This window comes from Microcaecilia unicolor, chromosome 13 (genome assembly GCF_901765095.1).
Source record: "Microcaecilia unicolor chromosome 13, aMicUni1.1, whole genome shotgun sequence".
Classification (NCBI taxonomy): Eukaryota; Metazoa; Chordata; class Amphibia; order Gymnophiona; family Siphonopidae; genus Microcaecilia; species Microcaecilia unicolor.
In genome coordinates this window covers 27,524,636-27,539,762 of record NC_044043.1, presented here as the reverse complement: position 1 = coordinate 27,539,762, position 15,127 = coordinate 27,524,636, and the positions used below count along the sequence as shown (strand labels likewise).

Here is a 15,127-nt window from a genome sequence, read left to right as displayed (position 1 = left end):
ATGTGGTGCCATGTTGCCCAGTCTGGGCTTTATAACAAGCCTTAAGAGCTTTGTGGAGCGCAACACATGCTCCAATGCGCATGCGGTTACCACAGTTAAATACTACAGCAAGAAAAATAAAAATAGGAGACAACCCCTAAGGGAGGTGGGAGGATTTGTGAGAATATAAGGCCTGCTGTCCTCAGAGAATACCTGCTACAGGTACGTATCTTTGCTTTCTTCAAGGACAAGCAAGCCATTAAATCTCACAATTGGGGTATCCATAGCATCCATGCTCACCGAAAACAACATACTTTGATTGGGCCTCACAACGGGGACAATATAACTCAGATTAGCCTGAAACTATATACAACTTAGTGAGAGTGCAGACTGGAACAGAATAAAATGGGCCAAGAGGGGTGGAGTTGGATTCCAGACCCCAAACAGATTTTGCAACACCGTCTGCCAAAACCGACTGTCGCGTCAGGTATCCAGCTCAAGGCAGTAATGAGATGTGAATGTGTGGCCTGAAGACCACGTTGCAGCCTTGCAAATTTCTTCAATGGAGGCTGACAGCAAATGGGCTACTGACTTAGCCATGGCTCTGACATTGTGAGCCTTGATATGATCCTCCAGTGTCAGCCCAGCCTGGGCATATGTGAAAGAAATGCAATCTGCCAGCCAAATAGAGATTGTGCATTTGGGTGGACTGTCTGTGGGACCTTGTCAGCTCCGGGGAGTAGGCCAATGCTCACTTGCAGTCCAAGGTGTGCAAGGTGCTCTTGCCAGGATGGGCATGAGGTCTGGGAAACAACTTTTAGCAGGAACTTAGGGTGTGTGTGGAGGACTATGCTGTTGTGATGAAACTTAATATAAGGTGCATCCACAACTAGAGCTTGGAGCTCACTGACCCTATGAGTTGAAGTAACAGCCACCAAGAAAATGACCTTCCAGGTCAAGTATTTCAAATGGCAGGAATTCAGTGGCTCAAAAAGAGCTCTCATCAGCTGAGTGAGAACAACATTGAGGTCCCATGACACAGGCAGAGGTTTGACAGGGGGCTTTGACAAAAGCAAACTTAACTAGAGGCTGTCCAAAGATGGGCTTACCCTCTACACATTGATGATAAGCATTAATTGTACTGAGGTGAACCCTTATGGAGTTGGTCTTAAGACCAGACTTGGAAAGGTGCAGAAAGTATTCAAGCAGGGACTGTGTAGGACTGTAAACAGGATCTAGGGCTAGACAGCAAGCCTCCTCCATTTGAAAGAATAACACTTCTTAGTGGAATTGTTCCTGGAAGCCAGCAAGACCCAGGAGACACCACCCTCTGACAGACTGAGAGAAGCAAATTCTAGGCTCTCAACATCTAGGCCATGAGGGCCAGAGACCTGAAGCTTGGGATGTAGAAGAGATCCCTTGTTGTGTGTGATGAAGCTGCCAGGTGCCCTTGACCTGGATTGGCCGCTGTCGGGGACAGGATGCTGGGCTTGATGGACCCTTGGTCTTTTCCCAGTATGGCATTACTTATGTACTTATGAGGATCGTAAAACACTCCAATCTCCACGGTTCCTTGAAGGATAACTCCAGAAGAATATGGAACCAGATCTGTCGAGGCCAGGAAGGCACAATTAAGATCATGGTCCCATGGTCTTGCTTGAGTTTTAGCAAAGTGTTCCCCACAAGAGGAATGGGAGGATATACATACAGCAGACCTGTTCCCCAATGCAGGAGGAAGCCATCTGATGCTAGTCTGTCGTGGGTCTGAAGCTTGGAACAGAACTGAGGGGCTTTGTGATTCTGCTGAGTGGCAAAGAGATCCACAGATGGGGTGCCCCACGCTCGGAAGATCTCATAGGAAACGCCCATATTGAGACTTTGATCTGAAGACCTGTTTTCCCTGAGTCTGCAGCCTATCTATATGAGCTCCCCAACCAACAGATGCATCTGTTGTCAGAACATTTTGAGGCTGAGGAGCTTGGAATGGAAGTCCCAGGGTCAAATTGGATCGAACAGTTCACCAGAGACATTCAGATCACATCTTCCAGCTCTCTCGTAGCCTGGTACCACTTGGAGACCTAGGGTCCATTGGGTTGATCTCATGTGAAGATGGGTGTCACATAAACTGTGGAAGCTATGTGGCCCAAGAACCTCAACATCTGTTGAGCCGTGACCTACTGAGAGGCCAATGCAACTATAGTGTCTGCCCTCGGCCCTGGGAGGAAGGCTTGAACCTTCTGCATATCGAGCAGGGCTCCAATGAATTCCAATTGGTGTGCAGAGTGAAGATGGGACTTAGGGTAGTTTATAACGAATCCTAGGAGCTCCAGCATCTGAATAGTCCTCTGCATTGGCTCCTGGGTATTGTCCTCCGGCGTGCTCTTCACCAGTCAATCGTTGAGGTAAGGGAACACATGGACTCCCAGTCTGTGTAGCGACACTGCAACTACCGCTAGACATTTGGTAAAAACCCTGGGAGCTGACGCGAGGCCAAAAGGCAACACACGGTACTGATAGTGATGTGTTCCCAGCTGAAATTGAAGAGAACGTGGTACGGGCGGTTAGCTTGACGGAGTTTAAAAAGGGGTTAGATAGATTCCTAAAGGACAAGTCCATAGACCGCTATTAAATGGACTTGGAAAAATTCCGCATTTTTAGGTATAACTTGTCTGGAATGTTTTTACGTTTGGGGAGCGTGCCAGGTGCCCTTGACCTGGATTGGCCACTGTCGGTGACAGGATGCTGGGCTAGATGGACCTTTGGTCTTTCCCAGTATGGCACTACTTATGTACTTATGTACTTATGTACTTCTTGTGGGCCGGAAGTATCGGGATGTAAGTATATGTATCCTTCAAATCCAGAACGTATAGCCAATCCTTTTCCTGAATCATGGGAAGAAGGGTGCCCAGGGAAACCATCCTGAAATTTTCTTTGATTAGGAATTTGTTCAGGGCCCTTAGGTCTAGGATGGGACACATCCCCCTGTTTTGCCTGAGGAAGTGCCTGGAATAGAATCCCTGCCCTTCTTCCCCTGGTGAAACAGGTTTGACCGAATGGGCCCATACAAGTTTGGACAGTTCCTCTAAAAAACACCTGCTCGTGCTGATAGCTGAAGTAATGACATCTCAGTGGGCAATTTGGAGCCTTTTGAAGCCAATTTAGTGTGTTTCCAAGACGGACTATTTGGAGAACCCATCGGTTGTGCAATAACTTCAGCCTCCTTCTGACTGGCAAGTTGCCTGACACAGACAGTTTGATAGAGGCTATGCTTTGCTGGAGCCAGTCAAATGCTCACCCCCTTGTTTAGATTGGGAAGCAGCACAAGCCTTAGGTGCATGCTGTTGATGAGAATGAGTGCGCTGGGGTTGAGCCTGAGCAGGCTGGTAAGAGAAAGTGGCATACCTACATCTCTGTGAGTAGTAGGCACCTCTCTTCAACTTGCTAAAAGACCTAGCTGAGGAGGAGGATTCAGAAGGTGCCCAGTGGGAGACAGAACAGATGGTATCAGTGTGCTTTTTGATTTGGTCAGTGACCTCCTCAACCTTATCGTCAACAAAGTTATTCCCCCGGCATTGGGAATCCTCTAACCGCTGCTGAACCAACTGTTCCAAGTCAGAAACACGCAGCTATGAGAATCTGCGCATTGCTATTCTTTGAGCGTCTCTCATCTTTTCTTAGCTCTACTATCATACACTAACCCCCAACTCCATTACACTTGTCGATGGGAGGCTGCATAACAAACCACCTTTGCCCCAAAAACTTGGGTGAAAGGATACCGATATCTGCTGAAACCTTCATTGGCTCAATGTCTAGCTGAGAATGGTTTTAAAATATTGTATTGATGGTACTATACTCCACAGCATTTACACCAACTATACCAACAGGTTTCTGCTGATTGCTGGCGCAAATGTGGTACTAGAGGAACTTTTCTGCACATTTGGTGGACATATCCAGTGGCTCAGTCCTACTGGACGCTAGTGATCCAGCTGGTACAGCAGATATTACAACAACAATACTCATGTAAAGCAAAATATTGCCTATTACATTTCAAGCCTCCGGAAATAACTGTGCCCTACCATAAGCTGGCAATACACTTCTTCACTGCAGGAAAATTGGCTTTGGCTCATTCTTGGAAACAACAGACATTATCCTCTATGTGACTTATTCTTCACAAAGTGGACTTTTTATTCCAAATGTCTAAACTTACAACTATGAGATGCAGTCGTTTGATGTTATTTAATAAGCTATGGCAAAAATATGAACAGTGGAAATCCCAATCACCTGCACCACCTTGATTCAGGAGGGAGGGGGTGGGGGAAGTGGAGGATAACGCAGTATCTATAATGTAAAAGCTTTGTATTTGAATGCGATGGCTATTTTAGCTATTTGTATTTTGAAGTACTAACATCAATAAAGCCTTAAAAAAAAGACGTGATGGTGCCTGAAAAAAAGGCAAGGCACAATAGAAAAATTCATAGGATACATCTGTGCCTAAGCGCAGCCTAAGGCATGGAAAATAAAGGAAACTTAAAAATCAGCAAAAAATAACTGAAAATATACAGGAAGAGAAGGGGAGAAAAGTCTGACAAAGGCACAGCAAAAAAATCGCACAAAAAGAAGCCAAAAAGGCACCATAAAGAAGCTCTTCCAATCTGAACATGAAGCGAAACTACAGACACAGTCTTCTCTTCACTGCGGTAGAACAACTGTGGTAACTGCGGCCTTGTCTTGCACTCCACAAAGCTCTAAAGGCTTGTTATAAAGCCTGGGTGACTTCCGGTGATGCGGTGAGCGGGTCGGCAGCAGCTTAACTCGGCTCTGAGGTCCCTCGCTGTTGAGCGCTAACATTTACGAGAAACTAAACTAAAACAATCGCCTGCCACGATAGCGAACAGTGCACACACTGTATGGACAAGTTCCTCCACAAATCGCCGACGGAAATGGCACAGAAATCATCGAGAAAAGAAAAAACTAAAGCGGAGGGAAGCGAGTCCAAGATGGCGGACGCGGTCGCGGCGCCAACTCCTATATTCACGGACGCACAATTGGAGCAAATAACAGCGGCAGTAATAAAAGCCATGGATCCGCCCTGGAACACGCTATCTGAACAATTGGAGTCCTTCCAGGCAAGATTGGACGGTTTGGGGAAAAGAACTGGAGATTTAGAAACAAGAGTCTCAACTATTGAGGACGAAACTCGATCACAGACCCCAGATTTAGCTTTGTTAAAAAAACAATTGGCAGAGCAAGCCCAGAAACTGGAAGACCTGGAAAACAGATCCAGGAGAAACAATATAAGAATCGTGGGCATTCTGGAGAAGGTTCCAGAGAAGAACTTGGAAACGTGGCTGAAGGCATGGCTGGCAAAGGAGCTAGCAGTAACAGATTCTGGAAATCCACTAGTGGTGGAACGAGCGCACCGCGTGGGCCGTAAAGTTGACTCTAAAAACCGCCCCAGGGTGATAGTGGCGAAGACACTCAACTTTAAACACAAAGTGGAAATAATGAATGGATTTCGCCTCAGGAGAAAAGAACTCGAGTATGAAGGGCACAAGATATTGATTTTCCAAGACTACTCTCAGTCTGTTCAGGAACAGCGGAGAGGATTTCATCCGTTATGCTCCTGGTTAATTACCAAACATCTGAAATTTGCCTTGATGTATCCAGCCCGCCTTAAGATTCTGTTCAGGACAAGTGGCATCATTTTCAAACTGTGGCTGCAGCTAAATCTTTCCTCGCAGATAATGGACATACAGTGGAAGGTTGAGTAGATGCATGTTAGATACTGTGCACTGTTATGTGAAATTTTGTGGTTACATTACAGAGTGGTGGTTGTTACTTAGGATGTTACAGGGAGCGCTGGGAGCGAGGGCCTCTTGCCTCTAACGGGAGAACACATTCTGTGCTTGTTCACAGAATGACTGGGGTGCAAAATTGGGTATTGAGGAGAAGGGATGGGGGGGGGAGGAAGGGAGGGGGTTTGGGAGTTGGGTAAGGGGGGTAGGGTTAAGTACGGGGAAAGGAACAAGGAGGTTAATGAGGAATGTCACGTGCTCCACAGAATGGGGACGAGGCCATTGCTACATAGGATGTGGAGAAGAGCTGTTAGTATTAGAATGATTATCTATACAACTCACTGGGGGGAGGCTGGGTCCCCTGGAGAGAAGATTAAAGATGGGAATGGCTACTGGGGTACAACATTAACAATGCATGGCACACATTAAGAAAACACGTTTCATTTCATGGAACGTGGGAGGGATTACGTCGCCAGTAAAACGGGCAAAAATACTAGCGGCATTGCGGCAACATGGGGCAGATATCGCTTGTTTACAAGAAACTCGCCTCTCCGAGGTAGAACACATGAAGTTAAAGAGGTCTTGGGTGGGAGAAGTATTCTCAGCCTCGGCAGATGGGAGGAGGCGAGGGGTAGCGATCCTCCTTAAAAGGAGTGTGGCTGCTAAGGCAGAACTAATATCAACGGATGAACAAGGAAGATATGTCTTAATAAAATTGTGGCTACAGGGGAAGGAAATGGCGTTGCTGGGTGTCTATGGCCCCAACATATATGAACCCACTTTTTACCAAGCATTAATACGTCAGTGCGCTAAGCTGCAGTGCCCGCTGATAGCACTGGGTGATTTCAATCTAGTGGTGGACCCAATGCAAGACTGTTCAACTCCTAAAGGGGCTACACAGGGAGGAAGTAAGGCAAAGGCGCTGAAGGTGTTTATGAGCACCTTGGGGGTGTTGGATACATGGAGAGTAATGCACCCGGGCGAGAAAGAATTCACTCACTTGTCACGAGCACATGGGACCCTCTCCCGAATAGATTACATTATGGTAAGCAGAGAGCTATTCCCAACAGTCTTACAAGCAGAAATAGGTCCTGAGGAGATATCAGACCACAGCATGGTGTGGGTGGACATGGAGGCGCCTAGTTATTTTCAATCTAACCGGGGATGGAGATTCCCAGGGTACCTTTATGGGAACAAAGACTTTGCGCAATTCATTGTAACAAAATGGGAAGATTATGCCAAATTCAATAGCCAACACCTAGATAATCCCAGTTTATATTGGATGGCAGCGAAAGCGGTCCTCAGAGGTGATGTAATAGCGTACGTGACGGCACGGAATAAAAAGATAGCTAGGGCTATAGTACAACTGGAAAAACAGGCACAGAGGACAAAACGACAATATGCGGCTAGCCCAAATAAAAAGACATGGGAACATTATAAGACAATACAAGTAGCCCTTAACTCACATCTACATGAGAAAACCACAAGAGCGATGTTTTATCAAAAATACAGATTGCATAGGCATGGGAACAGAGCAGGCCCCCTACTAGCAAAGTTGGTAACGAATTGGAAACCCCACCGGGTGGTCACAGCTGTGAGAGATAGCCAGGGGGTGCTGCGGACCAAAAATGAGGTCATCAGACAGATATTCGTGCAATATTACTCCAAGCTATATCAGAAACAACAGACGATTAGAGAACAGTCTTTGGATAACTATTTGGGGAGGCTGGGTGTTCCGCGCTTGCAAGACCAGGAAATTAGACAGCTGAACGAACCTATCCAGGGCCAGGAGCTCCAAAGGGTGGTTAGAGGACTGGCGCTCTCCTCTGCACCAGGCCTTGATGGATTCTCAGGGGAGTTCTACAAACTATTGCCCGAGGCCTCCCTGGGCGTCCTCGGGGCATATTATGATACTGTAGTGGAGTCTCAGAGGTTTCCGCAGTATGCAAACACAGCGCTTATAACTCTGCTACCGAAACCGGGCAAGCCCGAAGACCAGGCTAAGGGCTATCGGCCAATATCACTACTTAATGTGGATAACAAAATTTTGGCAAAGATTTTGGCCGATAGACTAGCAAAAATTCTGCCGAGGCTGATCGGGGAAGACCAGACAGGGTTTGTGCGCAATAGACAGGCAGGTGGGAATGTCCGTAAGTTACTCTTGGGAATGGCCCGTAGCAAACATGAGGAAGTACCAGCACTACTTCTGAGCCTCGATGCGGAAAAAGCATTCGATAAAGTGGACTGGGAATTCATGTTTGATACGATGCGCTATATGGGCTTTCATGGCTGGTTTTATGAGGCTACCATTGCATTATACACAGAGCCCTCAGCCGCGATCCTCCTTAATGGAGTGAAAAGTGAGAATTTTCAGATATACAGGGGGACACGTCAGGGGTGCCCCTTATCGCCCTTATTATTTATCATAGCGCTGGAACCCCTGCTCAGAACAATAAAATTGGAAAGGGCAATACAAGGGGCTAAGATAGGAGCCAATGAGATTAAGGTGTTGGCATTTGCTGATGACCTGCTAATTTTGACTACTAACCCTAATGAAGCACTTCCGATATTATTAAATATAATTGAGAGGTATAGCCAACTCTCGGGGTTCACTCTTAACCTTGCAAAGTCAACAGCCATGATGGTGCATGGGGAAGGGACTCACAGCTCTAGACAACTTAAGGTGAACTGGGTGGATAGCGAAATTCGGTATCTGGGGGTCCGTATACCAAAAGATTTAACGCAATTGTACCACCTAAATGTTTCCAAATTGATGAGGGACACGTGTACAAGATTGCAATTGTGGCATGACTACCCACTTTCTCTGTTGGGTCGTATTGCTATAATTAATATGATGATAGTGCCTAGGTGGCTATATGTTTTTCAGGTACTTCCGCTATTCTTAACAACTACAGTGGAAAGGAAATGGACTAGAGTCATCCAACGTTTCCTCTGGCGGGGGAAACGGGCACGAATACCATTGTGGATACTCCACACCCCAGTGGAATATGGGGGTCTGGGGCTTTTGAACATTAGACATTTAACAATAGCTAGTGGCATGCGCCACATAAATGACTGGCTCAGAGGAACGAGCTACTTTTCGGCCACAGCAATAGAAACTGTAGCGCTACAACAAGTACATCCTGGATACATGCTGCATGCTTCAAAAGCGATAATAAGTAAGGAGTTTGTGGACACAGGAATCTTCACATCAGCACGAGCGGTCTGGAGATGGGTTTGCAGATTACACCGCTTTTCAGCAAAAACGACACCGTACATGCCCATATGTGGGAATTTGGACTTTCCACCAGGGCAGCTACATAGCGCTTACCGGAGGTGGAAACAACAGGGTCTGATTTTTCTAGCACAAGTATTGACAGCGGAAGGAAAGATTCAACCCTTTGGGGAGTTACAAAAAAGTTATCAGTTACCACCACTGGACATTTTTTACTATTATCAATTGAAACATTACATCACCGGATTACCCTGGGACGATTTGACTGAGGATGTCCGGGAGGAGTTGGCGGAGGCATACACCATCAGATCCCAGCAGAAGGTACCATTGAAGTTCCATCATAGACACCTTAAAGATGCAAATACAGAACTTGACACCGGAAAGCTGGCAGAGGCATGGAGTGCGGAGCTGGGTGTAACTATAAAAGCTGCAACATTAAAGGAACACATTTTGGGATTGAGGCAAATAACCCAATCCTCAAAACATTGGGAGATGCAGTACAAGGTAGCGCTCAGAGCACATATACCGCCAAGGTGGGCCTTTCATATGGGGTTATTCCCAGATGGGGCATGCCCAAAATGCGGGGCTGCAGGAGCCACTCTTGGACACATGTTTTGGGTCTGCCCGCAAATACGTACCTTCTGGGACAGACTTTTGAAATGGATCTCACATGTTTGGCATGCTGGCTGGCAACCCAATCCGGAGATGCTGTTTGGAAAACTGCAAATACTTGAACCAATCCCACAGGGCATGCGAGAATTTTCGCTTCGAGCCATAATTGTGGCCAAGTTAAACATTTTAAAATCATGGTTGTCCATAAGAGCCCCCTTGCTTCAGTCTTGGAGAGGGGAGATGATACAGCTTATGAGATTCGAAAGGTTGGAAGCAAAACAACAACCCCCCGCCAGAGAGAAACGATTCTATCGCAGATGGGGTCCCTTTTTGGACACATTGACTCCTAGAGCACGAGGCCATTTATTGAATATGTGAAAAGTAAAGCACGGACTTGATTAACAGGTTAAGAGACTGAGTTACCTCCAAAGGGGGGGGGGAAGGGAGAGGGTGGGTAATAGATTAACCAGGGAAGGGGAGAGGTGGGAGGGGGGAAGGGGATGGGAGGTAAGGAAGGTTAAGGGTTGGAAGATTAGTTGTTAGATGCAGAGACTTACAATGCTGTGAGTATGTTGCACAACGTTGAAGGTATATGTTTTCTGAAAAACTCAATAAAAATAATTTAAACATAAAGCCTGAATTGGGCAATACGGCACTCGTTACCCAGTTGTGAGAATTAATGGCCTGCTTGTCCTCGGAGAATTGCAGATACAAGAGCCAAATTTGTATTCCTATGCAAATATTATATTAAATATTATCAAAAGGTCTACATTTTTAATGATCTGAATCAATTATCTAACTCTTTACATAACAAAGCAAGCAAATGGGGGAAAAATCTGACTGAATTTCTGTTTTGCTGGCTTCTTTAACTTAGGGGACTATTAACTAAGGTGTGCTACATTTTTGCACATAATTTTATCAGGGGGTGCAGACTTTAAGCTAGAACTCAACAAATTTTCTTAGGATCTAGGACCCAGACCAAAAATCTATATGTTAAAGAGGGAATTGAGTCAAATTAAACAAACATTCCACATGACACAGATAGCAGCGTGGAATCATTATGGATAGAAATTCCATGTGTGAAGGGAAGGAGTATTCTTGTAGGTGGTGGCTGGTTCTGATGTGCACACCCAGTGAATTTTGAGAGGGATTCCAACTGTTCTGGGGTGAGTAAATCTGTCCGCCGGGACAGAACGAACAGACGGATAAAGAAATGTTTATAGAGATTAGGAAAGATGGCAAATTGGGCAACACTATAATAATGGGTGATTTCAATTACCCTGATATTGACTGGATAAATGTTACTCATATAGCTTTATAAAATATCCATAAACATTCCTGATGTAGCAAAATAATTGTTAAACGGAGGAGAAAACGCCTCACATTATAAGGGAACACGCCGTCATTGGTAAACCAATATTAGGGAGGTCTCTTAAATCATCATGGGCAAAAAACTCCTTTCTTTATTCTTTATCCTTTCTTTATTCTAAAGGTATGGCTACTGCTCAATATATTTAATCAACGGATCATGAACTTATCTTTTTTGCTCAACAGTCTATTAGACACCCTCTACGGAGTGCCATGGAGATAAAATTTCCGGATGTAATAAACGACTGCTTCTTGGAGCAGCTGGTCCAGAAACTGATGAGAAGGGGAGCTATTTTGGATCTGGTCCTAGTGTGAGAGGTGGCGGTGTTGGGTCCCCTGGGAAACAGTGATCATAACATGATCAAGTTTGAGCTACTATATGGAATTAACCCGCAAAGGAAATGTATTGTAGCTGCATTTAATTTTCGAAAGTGTGACTATAATAAAATGAGGAAAATGGTTAAAAAGAAACTAAAAGGACTGGTTGCACTAAAACTAAACTAAAAAGATTGACACTAAATAAGGTGTGGATGTTATTCAAAAATGCCATCTTGGAAGCCCAATCCAGATCCATTCCACGTATTTATTTGCAAAGGTGGAAAGAAGATAAAACTTCAGCCTGCATGGTTAAAAGGTGAAGTAAAAAAGGCCATTCCAGCCAAAAGATTGTCCTTCAAAGAATAGAAAAAGAACCCAAATAAAGACAATAAGAAGCAACATAAGCACTGGCAAGTCAGAGCAAAGTATTAATAAAGAAGGCTGAAAGAGAATATGAAGAGAAACTTGCTGCAGAGGCTAAAACTCACAGTAACAACTTTTTCAGGTACATCAGAAGCAGAAAGCCTGTGAGGGAATCCATGGGACCGTTAGATCACGAAGGAGCAAAAGGGGCACTTAGGGAGGTCAAGGCCATAGTGGAGAAACTGAATGAATTCTTTGCTTCTGTTTTTCTGGAAGAAGATGTAAGAGATATCTGCCTGTACCGGAAATGGTTTTCAAGGATGATGATGCAGAGGAACTGAAAGAAATCTCGGTGAACCTGGAAGATGTACTGAGCCAAATTAACAAATTAAAGAGTAGTAAATCACCTGGACTGGATGGCATACATCTAAGGGTACTCAAAGAACTCAAGCATGAAATTGCTGATCTGCTTTTAGTAATATGTAACCTGTCATTAAAATCGTCCATAGTACCTGAAGATTGGAGGGTGGCCAATGTGACGCCAATTTTTAAAAAGGGTTCTAGGGGTGATCTGGGAAATTATAGACCGGTAAGCCTGATCTCAGTGCTGCGCAAAATAGTGGAAACTATTATAAAGAATAAAATTACAGAACAAGTAGGGAAGCATGGTTTAATGGGACAGAGTATGCATGGGTTCAGCCAAGGGAAGTCTTGCCTCACCAATTTGCTTCATTTCTTTAAATAAACATGTGGATAAAGGTGAGCCAGTTGATGTAGTGTATCTAGATTTTCAGAAAGATTTTGATAAAGTTCCTCATGAGTGACTCCTGAGAAAATTAAACAGTTATGGGATAGGAGACAAAGTTCTGGTGTGGATTAGGAATTGGTTATTGGACAGAAAACAGAGGGTAGGGTTAAATGGTCATTTCTCTCAATGGAGGAGGGTGAACAGTGGAGTGCTGCAGGGATCTGTACTGGGACCAGAGGAAAGGAGAAACAGGGGTGACAGGATACAGACATTCAAATATTTGAAAGGTATCAATCCGCAAACGAACCTTTTCTGGAGACGGGAAGACAGTAGAACTGGAGGACATGAATTGAGGTTGAAGGGGGGCAAACTCAGGAGTAATGTCAGTAAATATTTTTTCACAGAGAGGGTGGTGGATATGTGGAATGCCCTCCCACGGGAGGTGGTGGATATGAAAACGGTAATGGAATTCAAACATGTGTGAGATAAACACAAAGGAATCCTGTACAGAAGGAATGGATCCACAAAATCTTAGTGGAGATTAGGTGGCGATGCCGGTAATTGGGAAGCGAAACCAGTGCTGGACAGACTTCTACGGTCTATGCCCTGATCGTGATTGAATAGATATGGATGGGCTTCAGTGTAAATTTTAAGGGGCTTCGACGTTAGCTTCAGAACGTTTAGTACAAGAAGATTGCTGGGCAGACTTCTACGGTCTGTGCCCTGAGAATGGCAAGGACAAGTCAAACTTGGGTATACAAATAAAGTATTGGACAAGAAAGTGAGGACTGCGCGAAAAGGATCTCAGGAAGTCTTTAATATCAACAGCTAAAAAACAACCCGAAAGAATATACTTGTGATTGATTATGTTTCTATATTATGAAATAGATTTCAAATTTGTGTATTTTCACTCATAAATGTATATTATGAATGATAAAATTAATAAAGATAAATATAAAATTAAAAAAAAAAAACAACCCGAAACAGCTCATGTGAGAAAAATGGAAGGAAAAAGCCTCAAATATTTCCAGACTTACTAGCCTAGGGAGTGAAAACACTTCATCGCTGGCGTAGAAAGCTTCCTCTAATTACATTATTGCGTATTTTAAATGTCCAAGTAAATCTTTAATAGTGAACAAAACCACTTAACTGACAATGCTGTCAAGCCTTCTCTGGAAATCGAAAAATAAACACCCATGAGGAACGGTAGCCAGCGTTTTACTTAGCTGCTTCAGAGTCTGTGGATCTTATGTTTATAAACGCCACAGAACATGTCAGCTGTGTTCTACAGACTTTATAAACGTAAGATCTACAGACCCTGAAGGGTTTTTTTTTTTGGGGGGGGGGGATGAGATAGACTAGGTGAAGTTTTTTTTTGGGGGGGGGGTATATGAAAGAGACTGGGTAAAGTTTCGGGGGATATAAGAGAGAATGGGTGAAGGTTTGGAGAGGGAATGAGAGAAACTAGGTGAAGTTTTGGAGGGGTATGAGAGAGACTCAGTTAAAGGGAAAGAGAAATGGGACTTGACATACCGCCTTTCTGTGGTTTTTGCAACTACATTCAAAGTGGTTTACATAGTATATGGTACTTATTTGTACCAAGGGCAATGGAGGGTTAAGTGACTTGCCCAGAGTCACAAGGAGCTGAAGTGGGAATTGAACTCAGTTCCCCAGGATCAAAGTCCACTGCACTAACCACTAGGTTACTCCTCCGCTCCTAAGGGTGTATATGAGAGAGACTAGGTGAAGATTGGGGGGAGGTATTTGAGAGAGAGAGAGAGAGAGAGAGAGAGAGAAATGGGTTGGGGGGAGGTATTTGAGAGAGAGAGAGAGAGAGAGAGAGAGAGAGAGAGAGAGAAATGGGGACCCAGGCCATACATGGTGATATGTGAAACACAGATAATTGTCCCTATGTTTCACCTATCTAGGGGATGCTGAGAGCATGCTTTGAGAAGGGAGACTGCTGACTTCTGCCAATGATTTTGCAGAGGCACCTTAAGGAACTGATTTACTACTACTACTATAAATCACTTCTATAGCGCTACCAGTTGAACATGAAGAAAGACAGTCCCTGCTCAAAAGAGCTTACAATCTAAATCAGGACAAACAGACAGGACCAAAAAGGATAAGGGAAGGATTTCCTAAAGTTTCTTTGCCCAGGGACACAGAATAGGAAACAAGCCTTGGTAAATCAGTTTCTCAAAGAGTTACTGCTGCTCTGAGGGGATTCCTGCTTCTCCTCCCCCCCCCCCCCCCCCAAAAAAAAAAAATAATTAACTGCGGACAATGTTAGAGGGGTGGGGAAGGAGCAAGAGAGATCTCAGCTGCTGGCTCCTAGATTTAAAGGAAATTTGTCCCTTATTATTAACATGGAAAGGACCCTTCAGTACCTGTTGTTACATACTCCAGTGATGGTCCTGTATAGACTATCTGTGCAGAAAGGTGGTGGCTGGTTCTGATGCACACACCCAGTGAATTTTGAGAGGGATTCCAACTGTTCTGGGGTGAGTAAATCTGTAAGAGAATCATATCAGTGTTATCACTGAGGGTGAAGAGACGCACTCTGAAATATAGTGCGAACTACTCTACATCTGACCTTTTAGCCTTTTATTTGTCTCATCCCCTTACAAGAAACATACTACTTATGCTCCCCCCCACCAAGAAGAAGTGAGTTGATATCAAAATTTTCTTCATATTTTCCACAGGGTC

The 15,127-nt window shown here is 44.5% G+C and overlaps 1 protein-coding gene across 4 annotated transcripts in view; it reads right to left on the bottom strand.

The window, feature by feature from the left end:
* The window catches only part of LOC115456483 (myeloperoxidase-like), a 131,332-nt gene that overhangs the window by 74,606 nt on the left and 41,599 nt on the right, over positions 1-15,127 (bottom strand). For all 4 annotated transcript variants that reach the window (XM_030185593.1, XM_030185592.1, XM_030185591.1 and 1 more), the window contains exon 5: positions 14,809-14,932. In XM_030185593.1, coding sequence (XP_030041453.1) covers positions 14,809-14,932 — 124 coding nt within the window. The remainder of the gene's footprint in view (positions 1-14,808; positions 14,933-15,127) is intronic.